Source organism: Oreochromis niloticus, linkage group LG13 (assembly GCF_001858045.2).
Source record: "Oreochromis niloticus isolate F11D_XX linkage group LG13, O_niloticus_UMD_NMBU, whole genome shotgun sequence".
Classification (NCBI taxonomy): domain Eukaryota; kingdom Metazoa; phylum Chordata; class Actinopteri; order Cichliformes; family Cichlidae; genus Oreochromis; species Oreochromis niloticus.
In genome coordinates this window covers 3716837-3737638 of record NC_031978.2, presented here as the reverse complement: position 1 = coordinate 3737638, position 20802 = coordinate 3716837, and the positions used below count along the sequence as shown (strand labels likewise).

The window sequence follows — 20802 nt, the reverse complement described above, 5'->3', positions numbered from 1 at the left end:
TGGTGACTACAGCACAGAGGCTATTTTAATTCCCATATAAATAAACTAAACAAATAAAATATCCCAGCTTGCAGTTTTCCATTTTTCATGTAAACATATCACATTATTCCGTCCCACTTCCCTGTCACCATTTTAAGAAAGGAAAATAGAGGAAATATACTTTTTAGCTTGTAGCCATATTTTAGTGAGATGTTACTTATTGCAGTGTCGTTTCTGACAGATTGGGGTTGGGATCATGAGGAACAGGGGGGTTACTGTTTAAAATGGAGGTTTCAGATTTATAAAGTGCATTTAAAAAACCTCATACCTGTTTTATTTTTTCCCAATCTGCCATTTGACTTTGTTTCCTTGTGCATCTCTGTAAAGCTTCTAGCACTCCTCCTACCTTTAGATTGGTCACTAGAAGCTTGTTTCTACCAACTGCATCCTCACGTGTTTCAGTACAGCAGCAAATTTAATATATTCTGGTAGAAGGAGCCGAATCTGAGATGTAAGACTGTGAGTGAGCAAAGACTGTGCTGGTGTGGCCCAGAAGTCCTCGTTTAGTTAAAAAAAGATTTAGTTTAGCTGCTTAAACCTGGATGGATTCAATTTTTCATCTCTATCTAATACTTTTTTAACGGCTCTGTGGTTTTTGTTTCTTATATTTATGGCAAATATCCTAAAATTTACACATGTAGTTAATTGTGGTTTTCAGTTATGGTTTACCTGATGCCTCTGAGGTGTTAAAAGTCCACCTCAAGGCCACCGTAGCAGTAAACCTGTTCTGTCCGTCTGTATGTTAAAATACATGCCTGCCCATGGTGCACTGCTCTGTTTGAGGATATTCCTGATGTCAGAGCTGCACAAGGATGCAGCGTGCTTAGGGGCCAAATTTAAATCGGGTGTTATTTTCGGGCAGAGTCGTGGGACTTTTTGTGCATCTTGTTGTTTTTTGCATCATTTGTCCACTAATCAGGATCTGATCAGCTGCTGCTGTTTCCACCGTTGTTATTGTTTGCGCCACTCCCACCATGAACATGACACATGCATCTCTATCCCTTGCGTGCCATGAGAGCTATTCTAATCCTGTCCCTGTGCTCTGATAGGTCGATGAGTCGCAAACAGGTGAGCCCGGTTGGCTGGGGGGTGAGCTCAGAGGGCGGACCGGTTGGTTTCCTGCCAATTATGCAGAGCGTATACCTGACAGCGAAGCGCCGATCACGCTGCGCTCCACAGCCTCAGCCACAACCTCCTCAACCCAGCAGCCGATGACTACGCCCCCTCCCGCCCCTGGACACACCGCCTCCTCCACCACGTCCTCTTCTAACAGCAACTGGGCGGACTTCAGCACAACGTAAGTGCCATTAAAGTCCGATTCGCTGAAATTTGACGATTTGTTTGTTCGTTACTGACACACAGACACGTCAGTCACATCATATTAATATACATGCCTGCAATATTTCCAGCTGGCCCTCAAACACAACCAGCCAATCAGACAGCGAGGGTTGGGACGCGTGGCCGACCTCTTCGGCCAGTCAGAATCCATCTCTGAGCGTTCCCTCGGCACAGCTGCGGCAACGCTCTGCCTTCACTCCCGCCACCATGACGACGGGTTCCTCTCCTTCTCCCGTACTGGGACAGGTAACAAGAGAAACAATATTTCTCTGGTTTTGCATCTCTTTGTGCTGCGAGTAACGGCGGTGATTCCCTGTGTCTCTCAGGGAGAGAAGGTCGAGGGTCTTCAGGCTCAGGCCTTGTATCCCTGGAGAGCAAAGAAGGAGAACCACCTAAACTTCAACAAAAACGAGGTAGAGATCTCCTGATTACTAATTTCTTTCTCTTTGTGTTGCGTTTTAATTTAATAACTGAAGTTTTTATTTGATGCAGATAATAACAGTGTTGGAGCAGCAGGACATGTGGTGGTTGGGTGAACTGCAGACCGGACAAAGAGGCTGGTTCCCCAAAAGTTACGTGAAGCTCATCTCCGCCACCACGACGGCCCCCCCTGGTGCTCCAGCAGCAGCAGCCGCACGCAGCAAAAACACTAAGTATGTCAAAAAGCTTTGAGTTTTCCACAATGTGCAGTGGGATTCTCAGATTTTCCTGACACAAAACACAGCTGTTATGTTGTGACACTGGGCGCTTAAAGTGGGCACGATACCCAAAGTACAAGGGGGACCCGCTGACTTTGCTCACATAAAAAGAATAAGAAGTATTTCATGTATTTAATGATTTTTTTTCTTATCCCTTTGTCTCTTCCAGTGAAACAGGAGCATCAGAAAGCCCACCCAATGGAAAACGCCCCTCCCCGTCCCCAACAAAGCCTTCAGAGTCGGGTGAAGGTAACAAATGCAAATGTGGACAGGTTTGCTGAAACGTCAGCGAGCTTCTCGTCACTCACTCTGTCTGCATGCTTTCATACAGAATACGTGGCCATGTACACCTACGAGAGCAACGAACAGGGGGACCTGAGTTTCCAGCAAGGTGACATCGTCGTGGTGACGAGGAAAGAAGGCGATTGGTGGACGGGGATGGTCGGAGGAAAGACTGGAGTCTTTCCATCCAACTACGTCAAACCACGGGACTCCACATCAGAGGTGAGAGCTCATTTTGAACAAATTAGGGGAAGAATAGAAGATCTTCAGGTAAATATTTCTAATCACTGTGACTCTGAATCTTTGCCCACAGTCACTGGGAACAGCAGGGAAGACGGGCAGCCTTGGGAAGAAACCAGGTAGGCCTATAGTGTTACCAAACTGCACTTTTCCTGTTTTCCTCAGAATACCGACCTGATTTTGCTTAATAAAAGTGTCAAACTGACCAGTTAATATCTTAATTCACTCATCTTTGTCCTTGTTGTGCCAGTTAAAATTAAAGCCACGTGGAAGAGAACTTGTCTGATTTAAACCTTCAAAATAAAACTCACATAGACCAGGTGTCAGAGACTAAAAGAAGAAAAAAATAAAAACACTCATCATCTTCTTCCTGTTCCCGTTCAGAGATCGCTCAGGTGATCGCCCCCTACAATGCTACAGGAGCAGAGCAGCTGACTTTAGCCCCAGGACAGCTCATCCTCATCAGGAAGAAGAACCCAGGGGGCTGGTGGGAGGGCGAGCTCCAGGTACACAAGACACAACCGTCACTTAATCTCTGCCTGACACAGTGTAATGAGGTAGAGAAGGATAGATACGATGGAAAACTCTGACAGGGATTAAAAGAGACACACATATTCATCAGATAACTCTGAGGAATATTTTTAACCGGTATCATTTTATTTACAGAACAAAGCTAAATGCTGTGTTTTGTCATTATGTACATAATTTGTTTTACATATTGGTTTGTGACTGATGGCATCCTTTGATTTTATTGGTCCAGGCTCGAGGGAAAAAGCGCCAGATTGGTTGGTTTCCAGCCAATTATGTGAAGTTGCTGAGTCCCAGCACCAGCAAGACGACGCCCACAGAGCCCACCCCTCCTAAACTGGCCCCTGCCAGCACAGGTACATCCACACACAAAAAACACACAGAAAAATCCACACACTTTACTACAACATCTACAGAGGCCCTTCAGTCCAGGGGGGCAACTCCTGTGGCTGTAAAAGGATTCAGCTGGTATACAAGTCTATGGGACCCCAGACCTCAGTTTCCTGAAGGGTTTATGGTACTAGTGCCTAGTTTGAAGTCTAATACACCAGGGTTTTTGTTTTTGACCCCATGTAGAGTAAAATAATTGATATTGTCGGGTAGTTTGTATTTTGGATGCAGCCAATCTTGTGATTGGCACATTGAGCTGCTTTTGTGTGCAACCAAATGGACTTAAAGAGACACGGTTAAGCAGATTTGATGCCATTAATAATTATTGAGTGTCAGAACGTGAAGAATCCAGAGAGACCCGGACACTAATAATCTGTCCCTGTTCCCCGTCTCTGGTCCTGAAGCTCTGTGTCAGGTGATCGGCATGTACGACTACGTGGCGCAGAACGACGACGAGCTGGCCTTCCAGAAGGGTCAGGTGATCACAGTGCTCAACAAAGACGACTGTGATTGGTGGAAAGGAGAGCTCAATGGGAGGGAGGGTCTGTTTCCTAGCAACTACGTCAAACTCACCACAGATACTGACCCGAGCACGCAGTGTGAGTACCACAAACACACACACACACTTCCTGCGTGGAACATATACAGACGTACTAACCGACTCCCAATGTGAATACAAAGTAGTGTAACACACTGAAACGAACTTTCCCACACACACACTCTCTACACACACACACAGCCCAGAGCCAGGTGTGGAGATGCTGTCCCTCTCTCAGTCTTTGATTGATATCCCCGGGCTGATTTGACCTCTCACCTTTCACCTTGACACTCCTTTGGGCCTCTTTGATAACCTCCCAGTCATACACCACCTCTGGGTGGTGTGTGTGTGTGTGTGTGTGTGTGTGTGTTCGTATGTGCATGCGTGTGTGTGTGTGTGTGTATTTGCATGCATTAGTGTGCAAGTGTCCCCTCTTCCCTGCATGTGTCCCTTCAGCATGATCCACCATAGACTTAGAGTTTCTAGAGCGGAGCAGAAAGACATTTGCAGTAAACGGGAACAGGCTGTGTCAGTGGACAGGCAGGGTTCTCAAAGTGAGGCCCGCGGACTAGTGGTGGACCAAAGTTTAGGTCAAGCCACATAGATTAAAAAACAAAACAAAAACCAAGGCAGCATTTCTCCTTAATTTTGATCCTTGGATCGAGCCAACTGAGCAGACTGAACCTGTTGAACTTGAGTAGAGCAGAGCTGATGTAAAGCAATGAAAAGTCACTTTGCTAATGGTAAAAAATATATATGAACACCATCAACTGCTCATCAAATTTTAGCCCAGCTCTATCCCAGTATTCATAATAGTGGCAGGGATCGATGATGGTCAAAGTGAACCGCGATACGTCAACAATTAAAGTGATTTTTATCTGTTTTCCTTGTTGATCCATTAAGTTCTTATTATTATGAGATTCATAACAAAGTCCGTTTCACAGTCGTTTCACTTCCATCGTCTACAAACAACCAACACCTGTATCATGTACCTGTGCACGTGTGTGTTGCACATATCAAATGACAACAAGAGCAGGAGAAGAATATTTCTTACTGTTCGATTGATTTTTAAAATCTGAGTTTAATGTAAATCTTTTTTTGTCTCATCTTCTCAAGTCCCCCCCCCACCCACCCACCCCGGGTGTTTCTGTTAGGGAAAAACTCGTCTGTGTGTTTGAGCCACACTTTATATATTACAGAGGGTGAGAGGCTGCTCTGCCACCTACAGTGAAGCCACATGGGGGCAACAGAACGATTGGACTTTTTGGATGAGCTGCATACATCTATATATTAACTAGAAGTTAATAAGAACAAGTTTATAAAATCATGTTTCCTTTTCCTGAGTGAGTATTTGGATCAGTTACAGCTTCGAACCGTAACACAACCTCAGTACTCAAAATTCAGAATTTCATGTTTAGAAATCCAAAGTTTTCATTTATTGTGGCTTCAAATGAAAACAGTAAAAACCGTTACTGATTCCTGTGGTCGGCGTTGAAGAGCAAAAATAAAATAATTTAATTTTTTAAAATCTGATCTCTATAAATGTGAATTTTATAGAGAGAAAAGGTTCATCAGTTAAGCTTCTGGTTACTGATTACTACACATGTAAGTGTGACAGGTCCACATATAACACAAACTAAGAGTCTGTGTCCAGATTTTAATAGAAATCTGTGAATTTTCTGGTTGTTTCTTCTATTTGAAAATAAATAATAACAATAATAATAATAATAAATACAGTGATGACAGTATTTCTAAATGATTGCAGTAGTGGTGATTATGGCTGATTTTAAAACGTTACACAAACCAAACGATCTCCTGGCGACTCGCCTCGCTGCCCGCTGTAGCTCCTCTGTTTCTATGCTGGGTTAGACCACGCCTCCACACTCTCCGCCTTGCTGCACGCTCCACCCACCTAGCGGCCCGACTGGTTGTTGTTGCTGTTGTTGTTGTTGTTGTTTTGTTTAGTTGTTTTTGTTGATGTTTGTTGTTGTCGTCCTCTCTCTAGGATCATATCATTACCCAGAACCCCCCTCTCCTCAAAGCCCTCAAAGAGACCCACTAGGCCACGCCCACTAGGCCACTCAACCAATGGGACAGCAGCAAGAGGTCACATGACCCGGAAATGGCGACTCTCCACCAGTAGAAGCCAGAGAGAGAGAGAGACAGACAGACAGACAAACAGACTGTAACGTTAAAGCGCCCTCTGCTGGCGAGATCTCTGACTGGACTTGGCCAAACTCTGTTTATCTGAGGCTCTGGCTGCACACAGCACTGTTCAGCAGGAGGGAGATCAGTAGTCAGGACTCCTCTCCTCCTCTTAAACTCTTCTTCCTCTGCTTCTTCTTCTTCTCTTCCTGTTTTATCCGAGATGCTTAGATAAGGAGGGAAGGGAGAAAGGAGGAGACTATTGATCTCCTTTTATCCAAGATTGGACTGATGAACATGTTTTTGACTGGATCACAGTGACTGTAAACACACACACACACACACGTGCACACACACACACACATACACACACATTCTCGGCCCCGTGCTAGCGTGGTAAAGTGGATAGTGGGTCGTTTTGTGGCTTTATGGGAGACTCTCATTAGAATCAGTCGCTCAGCTCATCCTCCCTCCTCATTCCTCTTTCTAAATTATTTTTTAACCTCGCTCCCATTGGTTCCAAAGCCTGTCAGTTAGAAACGCTGTCTCCACCTCCCTCACTAACCCCTCCCCCTCCCACAGCTTCACAGAAAGACCCACTATCTGCTGGAGGACAAGTCTCAATGTCAGAGTCTTTAACTCTTCTCTCCTCAAAGCCAAAGACGCCTTCCAGCTTCCTGTTTCCTCGTCTCCTTGCCTCCTTCCTTCCCTTCCCCTGCTCTAAAGGAGACAGGAGAGGAGAGGAAGCGAGGCAGTATTGAGATGCGTCCCAGCAGCAGTTACAGGCCAAGTTTCAATCCTCGCTGCTGCTTCCTTCTGCTAGTTTGCCCTCCTTTCACCCTGTGTAGGGAAGGAGGCATAAAAGGAAGCGAGCAGCTGGAAATAAAAAAAAAAAAAGCCATGCTGCTTATCTAACACACACACACACACACACACACACACACACACACACACACACACACACGTTTTTATCCGTCGTAGTTTAACATATGAATATGTATTAACTTTAAATGTTTGTTCCGTTATTTTTGTTTACATGTTTACTGTTTTGTCTGTTGCTACGATGATGATGATGGGATGTCATATATATGAGGAAAATGAGGAAAACTGATATGACACACAGAGGGGCGGGGCTTTTAGCTTAAAAAAAAAGGCTCGCATCTTTCAGTCATTCCAGTTAAAAGAGCAGTTTGAAATTCAGCTCCGCGCAGAAATAATCTCGTAACCTTGTGTGTGAAACTCCAGATTAAACCGCCAAAATCTGGTGTGACCGTTTCGAGTGGCCTCATATTTACAGATATCATCTCATTTTCTCAGTCAGAAAACTACAAATATTCCTCTAACAGTCGTTTAGCTGATGTTTAATGTCACAAATTAGCATTATTTTAAATTTATGGAAGCATATTTTCCCCACTGCATTGCACCAAAGTCTGTTAGCTTAATGTCAACCATACTTTATGTGAAAAAGAGCTGATTTTAAAGTTTTGCACCATCATTACAAAAATAAATAACAGTTAAGGAAGAGAAAGTGAAGTGTACGGAGCTCCTGGAGCCTCACAGCGTTTAAATACTTTACCTCGTGCTTATGGGAATCTTTTGTGAACACAATATTTATCTTGCACAATGAATTACTTTGCACTTCAGCTCTCAACTCTTTGAAAGCCTACAAGGAGTAACCTCAGCAAACTCGGTTTTTATTGAAATATACCAACAACAGTAAACATCATCGCTATGGGAGAATCTTGTGCGCGCAAGTTATTTAAACTTTCTCCACACAACTCATTTAATTGTTGTGCATTTTTGTGCACACGTTTTATCCTCATCCCGTGTGAACGCGTTATTCAAATGTTGTGTGATTAATTCATTGAAATCTTTTCCTTATGTGTTATTTATCGCGTGTGGATCATTTGCTATAAATTCACTTGTGTGTCTCGAGTGTGCAGCTTCACTCACACCTCTCTGATAATCAGGTTTTGGTTTGATCACATTGAAATCACGCAGCGTAAAAACTTGTGCGGACAAGATTTTGTCTCTTCAGTGGCTTCAGGGGCTCCGCAGACTTGCGACATTTTCACCGAGCATTAAAAAGAAAATCGTCTGCTCCGATGCACAGGAGCAGACGAAGCTGCCTTCCTGTGGCTTTATTTTCCACAGCCCGCCGTGTTTTTTCCTGGGCATCACACACGAGCCGCGGTTGTTCCGCTAAACGTCGTTATCTCAATAATTACCTCCTGAAAGCATCGTTCTCTTCGTGTCATTTTACCAAGTTGGCACCGTCAGAGGACATTACAGAAACGAACGCAGAGACCTCCGGCCTCGCCCTGCCTTCCCCCCCTCTGTTTGTTGGCATAGCAACAGACTAGTATTAAGATAATAGGGGTTGCCATATTAGATTTTTATTTCTGTTTGTTGATGACAGTATTGGGATTTTAATGTTTACCCTCAGAAACAAATAATGAAAGAAATGATTATTGAACTACGCAACTTTTTATACAATAAGCAATACAGTCATTATAATTATTGTTATTGTTATAATTACCCTGCTTGGATCCCATTGGCTCCTCAGTGTGTCAGTATTGGAGCTAAAGCTCTCTGATTGGTTCATGAGTCCAGACCATTGGTGTTTTTACAAATCGGGTTTCTTTTTGGGAGCTTTTTTTTTTTTTTTTTTTTTTTTGATAACAGCTGCTTGGTTACGGTGTCCGAGGGGAAGTTTGGTAACCGATGGTCGAGACTTCTCTCACTCAGAGATTTACATGAGATCAAAAACCCGTCCGGACCAGAACCGCGCTCCACGTCTGCCCGTTGTCACTCTGTCCTCGTCAGCATTAAGTTTAAATCGTTTGGCGACTTTGCAGCGCTGCGGGTTAGTTTGCGCTGAAGCTCAAAGACACTGAAGCGTGGCTCTGATCTGGTCCGTGTTCAAAGAGATAAATCTGTTTATGCTCTTTACATAATCTGATGAATGGTAATGGTGATGCTTCGTATAAATATAAATAGTAATCTGATGAATGAGTGAATAAATGAATGAGTGAATTAACAGCCAAGCCAAATGTAACCAGACTGCACTCTGTGTCGGTGTTAATGAGTGAATGCGTGAGTGAAAATAAAGCACGAATGAACAAACAAATTCTTAAAGTATTAAAAAAGGAGAAGCAGAAGAAGGTGGTGCTGGTGAATGAAATGTACAGAATGCTAGCACAGAGCTGATAAAGAGAAATACCCAGGATTTTATTTTGGTGGTGAATCTGACTGCTCCTGATGATTAAACGCTCTGAGACAGACTGCAGCGACTGGCCTTGTTACTCATTCTCTCTCACACATACAAACACACACACAGCGAGTAAGACCTGTCTTTTAATAATACAAATATTTCATTTCATTCCCTTGGCTTTGTTGTTTCTGTATCTTAAAGGTTTCCAACCCCATGATGCATGATTTACACTCCAGAATAATGCTAATTTATCTTCCACTGGGCTTTGGTGGAGCCCATAATTCATCCATTTCACTTTAAGCATTTTCTGCTATTGCTCACTCCAGAACCTCAAAAATCCACAATTTTCACCGTGCATTAACCAAAACAACAAAAGCTGAATTTTAACTCCATTTCTTCTGATTGGCTGCCCCTCGCAAATATGGTTTGAAAAGCAGATGGGCGGGGCTTCTGTGCTCAAACTCCAGCCATGTCCCCAAGATGACCATAATAGGGTATCCCCTCTTTATGACATCACACACATTTAAGAGTTGAGCTTGGATCAAGGGGTGTCCAACTCCAGGCCTCAAGGGCCGGTGTCCTGCAGGTTTTAGATGTGTCCTTCATACATCTGATTTAAATGGCTACATTACCTCCCCAACATGTCTTGAAGTTCTCCAGAGGCCTGGTAATGAACTAATCATTTGATTCAGGTGTGTTAACCCAGGGTGATATCTAAAACCTGCAGGACCTTGAGGCCTGGAGTTGGACACCCCTGGCTTACATTATCAGACCTGATCCTTTAAAGCTGAACATATTTAAATGTAACGGACTCATTGTTATTGAGCGCTTTTCTACTCAAGCACTCAAAAGTGCCTCGCTCACCCATCCATACAAGCTTTCTGTCTAGCATTCACACATATTCATACTCTGATGGGTCCATCAGAGAGTAACATGGGGTTCAGTATCTTGCCCCAAGGACACTTTGGCATGCTGACTGGAGCAGCTAGGGACCGATCAGATTAGCAGATGAACTGTTCTGCCTCCCGAGCAACACCCACCTTCAATTTTAAACTTTCAGCCTAAAAACAAATCATTAAAAAGTGTAAATTTTAACCCTCAAAGTTTGAGATTTTCAAAATAAAAGCCCTTATGTGATTAGTTATGTTATCCTCTCTGCTGTCCCTTCATTCTCTGTCTTAAAACCAACAGTTTGAGCTTTGTTTTTGATTGGCTGCCTCGTGCAAACAAAAGATTTAAACAGCATGTGGGTGCTCATCACCAATCATCACCAACTCTGCAGCTAATCAGATTTATAAGGCTGTCTCCTGGCTTCTTGTGTAGTTTGTTTGCCCTCTAGTGGCCAACAGTGGAAAAAGCACAAATTTGGACTACATAGTTTAAAAAAAACAACAACACTGTCGTTTAACGTTGCTTAGTGAAAACTATCTCAGAACTCTAAGATTAGAAATGAGTGCTGTCAAATTACCATCAGTAACATAAATGGTCTCAAAAAGCAGCCCATGGTTACACACACTGACATTCAAAAGAAATACTCCCCCAGGTCTGTTACTGCAAATGCCTTTGAGTTGATCTCAGGTATGTATGTGCTGTTGCAGCTCGACAGGTTTTCTATGTTTGCTCTTTCCACATTTGAGGATGTTTGACTGACTGCTGGTGTGTGTGTGTGTGTTTGTGTGTGTGTGATGCTGCGTTTTTCAGGGTGCGCTGACCTGCATCTGCTGGACATGCTGAGCCCCATGGAGAGGAAGAGGCAGGGGTACATCCACGAGCTGATCGTCACCGAGGAGAACTACGTCAATGACCTGCAGCTCGTCACAGAGGTAAACACACACGGTCTCCTCCATCCTCCATCCTCCGACTTTATCTGGGTATCAATTTCCAAGCATGTCTCAGTTTGTAAAATGTATCATGAGACATGAGAGGAGCATGGGCGGAAGGATGCACATATCAGAGACGTGGCACACAGCTGGAACATAGAAAACCCAGCATTAGGAGGCCTGCACAAAGGAGTGATTTTCTGTGATACAGCATGTGCTCAGGATATAATTCTCTGGCTTTTCTCAGTAATAACAATGACTTTTATTTAAGGCATATCTGCAATTTTTGACAAACAACAACAAAAAAGTCAACAAAAGTAAATTAACAACAACTAAATACTGAATTAAATGGAGGAGAACAGATTGAAGCTGTAGGTTTGTTACATATCTAATCAAAAGCTTTACTTGAACACCTCTAAAAACAAAGTTAAAGTGACAGAAAGGCAAACACAGAACACTCAGACTGTGGGTTTAAAGAGAGATAAAAATACTAAAAAGGTTTTTAGCTTAACATCAAGCAGTAACAACAATCTCGCTGTGATTTCTCCAGAAAGCCTAGTTTTATTTTATCGTTTTGGCTTTTTATCTTTCATCGATCACTCATTTTTTGCCCATGAGCCAAATACAAACTCGTTTAATAGGAAGTAGACAGGACCAGTAATAAAAAAACAAAAAAACAAAAACCCTTGATCGTCCGAACCAAAGCTGAAGACATAAACCCAAATTAAAGGCATGGGTTTGAAAAAAACTCCTTTGAGGTTTAACACAATTTTTTCCTCATTTAATGAGAAAGATCATTTATAAAACAGATCATAAAAAGTTTGAGAGTTTATCTGAGTTATTCTGTGCGCATTACAGCTTCTCTGTTTCCTCAGAGTTTCATCACTGAAAATTTTATATCTGAGATTTTTTGTCTTTAATATTTTATTTGATGTGAACATTCGAGAATGAGCAGGAATGATCGATTCCTTCGGTAAAATCACTTATGTGTGTGTGTGTGTGTGTGTGTGTGTGTGTGTGTGTGTGCGTGCAGATTTTCCACAAACCTCTGCTGGAGTGCGAGCTGCTGACAGAGAAGGAGGTGGCCATGATCTTCGTGAACTGGAAGGAGCTCATCATGTGCAACATCAAACTGCTGAAGTAAACACACCGAGAAACACACACACACATGCGCACACACACACACACACACTGCGCATGCACTTTTACTCGACACAGGGACATTTGCATCTGGTGCATGTTTGACTTGCAAAGCTCGCCTGGTTCTATTTCCTCCTGTCAGACAGTCGCTGCAGTGTGTTTTGTAGTTTACATAAACGTTATCTGTGACAGTGAAACTTTTTCTCTGCAGGGCTCTGAGAGTGAGGAAGAAGATGTCGGGCGATCGGATGCCTGTGAAGATGATTGGTGACATCCTGACCAACCAGCTTCCTCACATGCAGCCGTACATCAGGTGCTGTCTGCCATCCCTCTGTCCTGAATCGGCCTGCAGGGGCATCATTCCCTCGGTTTCGTGTCTTTTATGACTCTTTATGTGCTCTCGTGTTCAGGTTTTGTTCGTGTCAGCTGAACGGAGCCACGCTCATCCAACAGAAAACCGACGACAACCCCGAGATCAAAGACTTCCTCAAGGTACAGCGCTGTAGAGTGAACTGTGGGCAAGGTTTTAGCCCCTCGTCCCAGAGGAAATCACCTGGATGGTTTTTATCGTGGGGTTTTATTTACTCATGCACGGTCCTGTCATGGTCCACACACACGCTTCCCTCAGTCTGGAAACTGGCGGCTCAAACATACCTTTGGGCTTCCTGTTTTCTTTTTTTGTCCGATTGTTGTGCGGGTAATTTTAATGGACACTATAAATGTGGGGAAGTGAAAATGTGGATGAATAATTGCAGAATAAACTCCCTCACTCTCTGTGTGTCAGAGGTTAGCCATGGATCCCCGGTGTAAGGGAATGCCTCTGTCCAGCTTCCTGCTCAAGCCTATGCAGAGAGTCACGCGCTACCCTCTCATTATCAAAAACGTACGCACAGTATCCACACACACCCACACACTCCCTCATATTCAATGTGTTTTCTCAGTGTTTTGCTTTCTAGATGATCTGTTTTTTGTTTTTAGATTTTAGAAAATACTCCAGAGTCTCATCCAGATCACAGCCACCTGAAAGCAGCTCTGGAGAAAGCAGAGGAGCTGTGCTCACAGGTGAAGACGTCCGCACTGCAGTGAAAGACTCAAATGTGTTAGTCTAAAAATAAGGCTTCACACCTGTGTTATAGTTCAGTAGGTAACATAAAAGCAGATGCCTGCATGCACGAGTATCATCCTGACATCCATTGGTGACATCCCACAGATTAGAATAATTTATAATCTCTTTTTTTTGGTGTAATAATTAGTCTCATGCATGAAGCATGCAAAATCTTATATTCATACTTTAACTACTATCAGAGTTTGAGGCTCTCAAAGTGCATGGGGGCAAGTTGAAATTGTGTGTTTTTTTTCATTCATATTGTTTGTTTGTTTGTTTTTTTCAGCCTTTATATGTTTGGCTTCATGTTTGGCTTCATGCAGGGCTTAAACCCGTCTCTCCGGGTTTGAAACCATTTTTTTTAGCTTTGCTGAAGCCAAAGGCTGGACAGAAAAAGAAACAGAGCCTAGAGAGGTCCAGAGGTTTTCCCAACAAGGCCAAAAATAACTTCTTACCCTGGTTTCAAATGTTGTTTATTCCTCAATTATCATTAAGTATGGTGTGAGAGGAAAGCCATTAATACTCCTGTGAGGTTTATTCTCACCAGTTTAGGACAGCTCAGACTCAGACTGTCTTTCTCCGGCTCAGGTAAACGTTGGCTCTGATCTTAGAGCTGGATGGAACTTCACTCGATGTGTTTTTGTTGGGTTTTTCAGGTGAACGAGGGCGTCAGGGAGAAGGAGAACTCAGATCGCTTGGAGTGGATTCAGGCTCACGTTCAGTGTGAGGGCCTGTCAGAGGTACATCTTATCCTCCTGATGCCCTCTGAAAAAAAGGCAACGTAAATTTATTTGTATTAGATTAGCAGACGACAGTTTGATAAACTCCTGTTTAACTTTTATATTCATAAAATGTTTTCTATTAACGCTAAAATCACAGCTCAGTCCTCTGAAGGATGATAAACATCCTGCATCTTTCCAAGCCCGTCAGAAGGCCCACAGTTTAAGTGTTGCATCTTTACTTGAAAGTTGGTTAATTAGGAAATAATAGCAGTAATATCTGCCTGTGTATCCCTCAGCAACTGGTGTTTAACTCAGTCACCAACTGTCTGGGTCCCAGGAAGTTCCTCCACAGCGGGAAGCTGTTCAAAGCTAAAAGCAGCAAAGAACTCTACGGCTTCCTGTTCAACGACTTCCTGCTGCTCACACAGGTGAGTCCTGCACCTCTCTACATTTTACATGTTTAGTTTCTTGCTTTAAATCCATCTTTTATGTTGTACACATCTGAATGTGGCTGGGCTGGTACTGACGTAGCATCTTTCTACTCAATTTAAAAATGACCCTCACAGGTGACCAAACCTCTGGGCTCGTCAGGCTCTGACAAAGTCTTCTCTGCAAAGACACACCTGCAGTACCGCATGTACAAGACGGTAAGACGACACACTCTCTTTCTCCAGAGACACTCGCTGTTAAACCTGCCCTGGATTATGTAGTGTGAGCTGGATAAACATGTCCTAACTAAGGTTTGTGTTCACTCTCAGCCAATCTTCCTAAATGAGGTTTTGGTGAAGCTGCCGACAGACCCGTCGGGCGACGAGCCTCTGTTCCACATCTCCCACATAGACCGAGTTTACACGCTCCGAGCCGAGAGCATCAACGAAAGGTGAGACGCTTCACGGTCCAGACTGAGCGAAAAGGAAATGCCTGCAGTCATACGCTCAAACCTGAAAGTCACTCTTAATTTAGGATCAGTGGATTCACTTTAAGTTTTAGGTCTGTGAGAAATAACATGACTTTCTCACAAATTAGCAGTGTCTTCAGCTGTGTGTATCATTGCTGGTCTCCAAACGCGTGTGTGTGTGTGTGTTTATTCAGGACGGCGTGGGTTCAGAAAATCAAGGCAGCTTCAGAGCTCTTCATAGAGACGGAGAAGAAGAAGCGGGAGAAAGCGTATCTAGGTACCTGTCCCACTGAAATAAACATCCTCAGATTGATGATGATCAGAAATGTCCTCTTACTCCTCGGTGTCTCTGTGCCTCAGTACGTTCTCAGAGGGCTACAGGTATCGGGAGACTGATGGTCAACATTGTGGAGGGAATTGAGCTCAAACCCTGTCGCTCCCACGGTACGTATGAACTCCTTTTAACTAAATTTGGAAAAGGAAAAATGTTGATTTTCAGTTATTGGTTATACATAATTTCTGTTCTTCCAGGAAAAAGTAACCCGTACTGCGAGGTGACCATGGGCTCCCAGTGCCATATCACAAAAACATTACAGGTAAAACATTACAGGTCTACAGACAGGCGTTCATTATTATGTCATATTTCAGATTCATTGACTGTAATGTCAATAATAATAATGAATTGCATTTATATAGCGCTTTTCTAGGCACCCAAAGCGCTTTACAATTCCACTATTCATTCACTCTCACATTCACACACTGGTGGAGGCAGCTACAGTTGTAGCCACAGCTGCCCTGGGACAGACTGACACAAGCGAGGCTGCCATATCGCGCCATCGGCCCCTCTGGCCAACACCAGTAGGTGGTAGGTGAAGTGTCTTGCCCAAGGACACAACGACCAGGACAGAGAGAGCAGGGGGATCGAACCGGCGACCTTCCGGTTACAGATGAGCTTCCCAATCCCCTGAGCCACGGTCGCCCCAGTATTTTCTGCCAATTTAGGTTTTTCACAATAAAACCTATTAATTCATAATGATTGACAGCTCAGTCACAGCTACAGTACACCACTGCAGTGCTGGTTCACTCTTGCAGCTGCAGGGACACAAATATATCTACTACAGTTTATATTTTACACCATCATTTTGCTGTTTTCTCTCTTTTTCAGGACACTTTGAATCCAAAGTGGAATTCCAACTGTCAGTTTTTTATTAAGGACCTGGAACAGGACGTCCTCTGTATCACTGTGTTTGAACGAGACCAGTTCTCGCCTGATGGTCAGTGACAGTCGCACGCTCATTTAAATCCCTTCATTTCACGTTCCCTGTCCTTTTCAGGAAGTATAAGTGGTTTTGTTTTCTGTCTGTTTATCATCCTCTTTGCCTCCAGACTTCTTGGGCAGGACAGAAATCCGGTTAGCAGAAATAAAGAAGGACCAGGGCTCTAAAGGACCAATCACAAAGAGGCTGCTGCTCCACGAGGTTCCCACGGGAGAGATCGTCGTTAGGCTCGACCTTCAGCTGTTTGAAGAACCGTGAAACCTGGACGGGGCCACGGCGGACTGGACTGGCCCAAAAAGGACCTGTAGGAGATGATGGTTTGGACTGGACTGGAGAACTGGACTGGTCTCAAATCTTTATTTCTCAGCGTGTACATCTGGGCTTTTATACCCAGAGAGAAAGGATCAGTTAGCTAAGGGTAAAATGATGCCATTACTAAACTTCATCAAGTTTAAAACAGAAAGGAATAACTTAATGAATTACCAGCTGGAGGAAGGACCTTCACATACTCACAAAAGCCAAAGTGGCTGAAAATGTGTGTAACTCCATTTCAGCTCTTAAACATTAAAAGCAGCTGTCAGATAAGCAGCAGTTAGGGTCACCATGGCGATCCTGTGTGGTTTTCTCTATTTAAATCCATCAAATTTCACATTTCTTTGAAATTTGACTGAGCACGCCTCTTGAAAAACACGTCACCACCTCCAGTCTGTGCCTCCTATCGACCTGCTTACACACCGTGAGTGTGGCAAGGAGATTCTCCACAGCGTTTCTGTGTCGGTCAGAACATCTGTGAGTCTGAGGCCTCCATAATAAACAGAGAGAGCAGACACATGATCCCATGTTCTGCTCATAGTCTGGATCAGCTCTAGTGGGCTTGGTGGTAGATTACAGAGAGGGTTTTTAGAAGAATTTCCCCCCCTCAGTCGAGATGAACATTATGCCCATTCATCTGACTGAGATTGCATTAATATATGTGAATAATATAAATATTAATGCATTTTTTAGCCAATAATAATATACAGTATGATGGACACACTGATATAAAAAATAGAGATGAAGTGGAGTAGGATTATAAAAAGTTGGTATGAGATTCTTATCATTTCTGGTTTATTAATTTCAGTGGAGAGGGTTAAAAAAGAGCTTAACATCAGAATACATATTGTTTTTCTGAGATTTATAGATTTCATGCATCTAAATCTAAATTTGTGTGGATTTTTTAAATGTCACATACACGTTCACGTCTTAAATTTGGCTGGTGCTTCCGTGGTTAGAGATTGGACCGGTTCAGCAGGTCTGTCCTGTGATCTGACATTTAAAGAAGCAGCTCAACGGATTTTCTAGTCTGCAAATAATTCTCTGTCGTGTTGGTACCACTGAGAAGTGAAAATCCGAGACCTGGTCCAGTCCAGTCCAGTCTGCTTGTGCCCCCTCCCTCCTTCAGGACCAGTTCACGTCAGTATTTAGTCGAGTCTTGGAGAAGATCAGTCAGGTCTTTACTGTCTCCTCTCCCTCTGCTTCATCCAGACAGTCTCACAAACACTCCAGCGACAATCCCAGCCCTCCTTCTTTGTCCAACCAAACCCAGACCTTTATGTGAGAGAGTGTGTGTGTGTGTGTGTGTGTGTGTGTGTGTGTGTGTGTGTGAGGCAGACGGCCGATGCGAATGACGGTACAAGTTTTAAGATAGACAGGCTAACTAAAGCACGGTTCAGTCTCCATGCATTTTTTACACAGAGTCTCTCAGAGTCTTATGATCAACTCTTTGGGCTTTCAGCTCATGTGAAGGGACATTTTTTATAATTTCGCTCAGTTTGGACGCTCACTGAACGCTCGCCACGTTATCTCAGAAAGTGCTAAATATGTACAGGTTTAATGAGAAATCCTAACGATGCAAAATAAGCTGAAGATATAGAGACCCTGATATATGACTGGTGTAAATACATTACAGACAAGATGTCCCCTTCACATGTGTCTGTGGTAATAATGCTGATAATAAGACAGGGAACAGGAGTGAAAGCTGATTTAAACTGAGGTACTGTAAAGAAGAATGTCTTAACTGTTCAGGTTGTTTGTTTTTTTTATGTATATGTGGGGGGGTCGCAGATTTAGACGATTTCTGTCACACATCTGAACTCTGATGTTACGTTGCTGCTGTGTTGAGCTGTCACAGTGGCCGTCACTATGCAGGGAGGGTAAACCCTGAGGGATTTCGAGGGCCCGCCGCTGGACTGGGGCCCTCGAGCAGGCTCCGTAGGGCACAGATGTATTTTATAGGAATAGCATTTTGACCATTTTCACAGTTTAACCCTATGAAAAGCTCAGAGTAGAAACAACGGTACTGTGCGTCGGCACTCCCAGCACTTTGAAAAGCAGATTTTGGAGCAGAACAGGACACGAATCTACTGAATTTCACCCAGCAGCTGTTTTGGGTAATCAGAGCAGGAAGTCTAATAAAAAGAGGCCCTCAAATGATGTGTTTTTATTAAAGTCTTATCATTTTAAAGACAATTTAATGAAGATAAGCAAACTGTACTTAAGCCCAAAGATGGATCCACTTGCATCCCAGCAAATTAAAGAAAGTTACGAGTGTTTTTCAGATGCAGTCGTTGGATTTTCTTCCTAAATAAAGAGAATGTAAAAAGAGAGGATTGGTCTGCACTGACTGCTACCATTTTTGTTCAGCATAAGAACTTTATATTTAAAGTAATGGCAATAACTGTGAAGCTGTAATTTGTGGACTCTCTGAGGGGAAATGAACTTATTATTTCCAAAAACTATTTCTTCTTTCAAAAAGTGTCCCAATCTTTCAATTTCAAGCACACTTTGAAAATGAATACTTCTCTGATCTTCCTCCTAAAGTTTCCTCAAGCTGATTATTCAAAACGGCGGCTGCGTTCGCCGACAAGGCCGGAAACATCGCCTAGCTAGGTTGCTTAGTAAGATTGTAGATAAGTTAGTTAGCGAGCCACTCGGCCGGTTAGTAAATCTAGTTAGGTGTTTTAATTTAGTGCCAAGTTACAGTAATGTTCTAAATTACCACTAAGACAACAGTTACCTTAGTGACCAGCCACTGTCCAATCAGAAGTTGGCGAGGCTCGGCCAGCTTCAGCAGCTTGACTATGGAGGAAGGTGTGAACGAATGTTTGTGTTTCCCCAGAATGAAGCTAATGATGATGATGATGATGAATGATGATAAAGCTGTCTTACACCCCTCTGTACTGTACTGCTCAGTACCCCCCAAGCCTCCTCCTCTCCTCACTGTACTGAAACTAACCCAATCCAGTTTGAACCTTACTGTCTACCTTCCAGGTTGTGTATAATACTGCTGTTATCTGAGAGTTAATATATGAGCGATAAAGGCAGCCTGCTGTTAATTATCACTGTAGAAGATGATGTACGTTGTTGTCTTTCAGTGTTCAGAATAAACTTCAGTTGGACCAAGAACTACACTGCCTGTGCTCCTGTTTTCATTATGGATTTAACTGCTTACATGTACCAATCATAGACTGTAAATAAAAGATGTATGTACAGGACTGTGCAAAATTCTTGAGCCACCATCAATTTGTTCAATGTTTTGCTAGGAAAATGGGGCACGGATGCAGTCATGCATAGAGACACAGTATATGAGGCAAAAACTGTTCTCACGAGCTTGAAAGTCGATATCTGGTGTGACGACATTCATTCTCCGACAGCCTGAACTCTCTGAGGCAGCTTTCTGTAAGCAGTCTTTACGAATACTTCTCCAGGCTTAGTGAAGGATATTCAAAGCTCTTCTTGGCATGTTGGCTGCCTTTTTTTATTTATTATTGTTCTCCAATAAAGCTGATGTCTGTGCTGGTTTAAAGTAAAAATGTATGTGGAAAAGCAATGATGCTTCTCAAAACATCCTAGTTCGGGCACTGCATGCAGATCTGGCTTTGTAAAAGGCCCTCAGAGTTTGAACATGTTCTTTTTTTTATTTTTACCAAAAGAAAAAAAGAAAACAGTGACTTTGAAAAGAAAGCACAATAACCTTTGTAACATACCTGATAATTCTTTATAATGTGTAATAATTATAGTGGTATCAAATACATTTTGCACATCATACTAGATTATTTGACTTGCAGTGAAGCGGTGGTTGGGTTAATTAGAGCAAACATGAGCACCTAATAGCACATTAACCCAGAGGTTCCCAAAGTGTGGGGCCCGCCCCCTGGGGGGGCGCGGTATGAAAATTAAAAAAAAAAAAAAGAGCGCTTGGACACTGTGGACAGGTTTTTGACGGGGCTCCCACACAAACGCAAAGCAGGACATGAAGCATCGCCAAATATGTTTCCAAACCAACTTCCTTCCAAGCCGAAGACAGGAAAATATGGTGAAGCTTATCTTCCCTTTGGCTTCACCTGCACAAGTGCCAAGGTAGGTCTCCCCTGCAAAATTAGTTTCCCT

General features: G+C 43.1%; 1 protein-coding gene across 5 annotated transcripts in view; it reads left to right on the top strand.

The window, feature by feature from the left end:
* The window catches only part of itsn1 (intersectin 1 (SH3 domain protein)), a 51113-nt gene extending 31290 nt beyond the window's left edge, over positions 1 to 19823 (top strand). For 3 of the 5 annotated variants that reach the window (XM_013268455.3, XM_005473732.4, XM_025897684.1), the window contains 25 exons: positions 1089 to 1336; positions 1449 to 1623; positions 1704 to 1790; positions 1870 to 2030; positions 2245 to 2324; positions 2407 to 2579; positions 2671 to 2716; positions 2982 to 3103; positions 3358 to 3481; positions 3920 to 4114; positions 11114 to 11235; positions 12266 to 12372; positions 12584 to 12685; positions 12783 to 12864; positions 13157 to 13255; positions 13351 to 13434; positions 14134 to 14217; positions 14496 to 14627; positions 14766 to 14846; positions 14958 to 15079; positions 15292 to 15374; positions 15458 to 15541; positions 15629 to 15693; positions 16263 to 16371; positions 16484 to 19823. In XM_013268455.3, coding sequence (XP_013123909.1) covers positions 1089 to 1336; positions 1449 to 1623; positions 1704 to 1790; positions 1870 to 2030; positions 2245 to 2324; positions 2407 to 2579; positions 2671 to 2716; positions 2982 to 3103; positions 3358 to 3481; positions 3920 to 4114; positions 11114 to 11235; positions 12266 to 12372; positions 12584 to 12685; positions 12783 to 12864; positions 13157 to 13255; positions 13351 to 13434; positions 14134 to 14217; positions 14496 to 14627; positions 14766 to 14846; positions 14958 to 15079; positions 15292 to 15374; positions 15458 to 15541; positions 15629 to 15693; positions 16263 to 16371; positions 16484 to 16632 — 2916 coding nt within the window. In that variant the 3' untranslated portion in view covers positions 16633 to 19823. The remainder of the gene's footprint in view (positions 1 to 1088; positions 1337 to 1448; positions 1624 to 1703; positions 1791 to 1869; positions 2031 to 2244; positions 2325 to 2406; positions 2580 to 2670; positions 2717 to 2981; positions 3104 to 3357; positions 3482 to 3919; positions 4115 to 11113; positions 11236 to 12265; positions 12373 to 12583; positions 12686 to 12782; positions 12865 to 13156; positions 13256 to 13350; positions 13435 to 14133; positions 14218 to 14495; positions 14628 to 14765; positions 14847 to 14957; positions 15080 to 15291; positions 15375 to 15457; positions 15542 to 15628; positions 15694 to 16262; positions 16372 to 16483) is intronic. The other 2 variants (XM_025897686.1, XM_025897685.1) reach the window with 1 other exon arrangement.
* Positions 19824 to 20802: the final 979 nt, after the last annotated feature.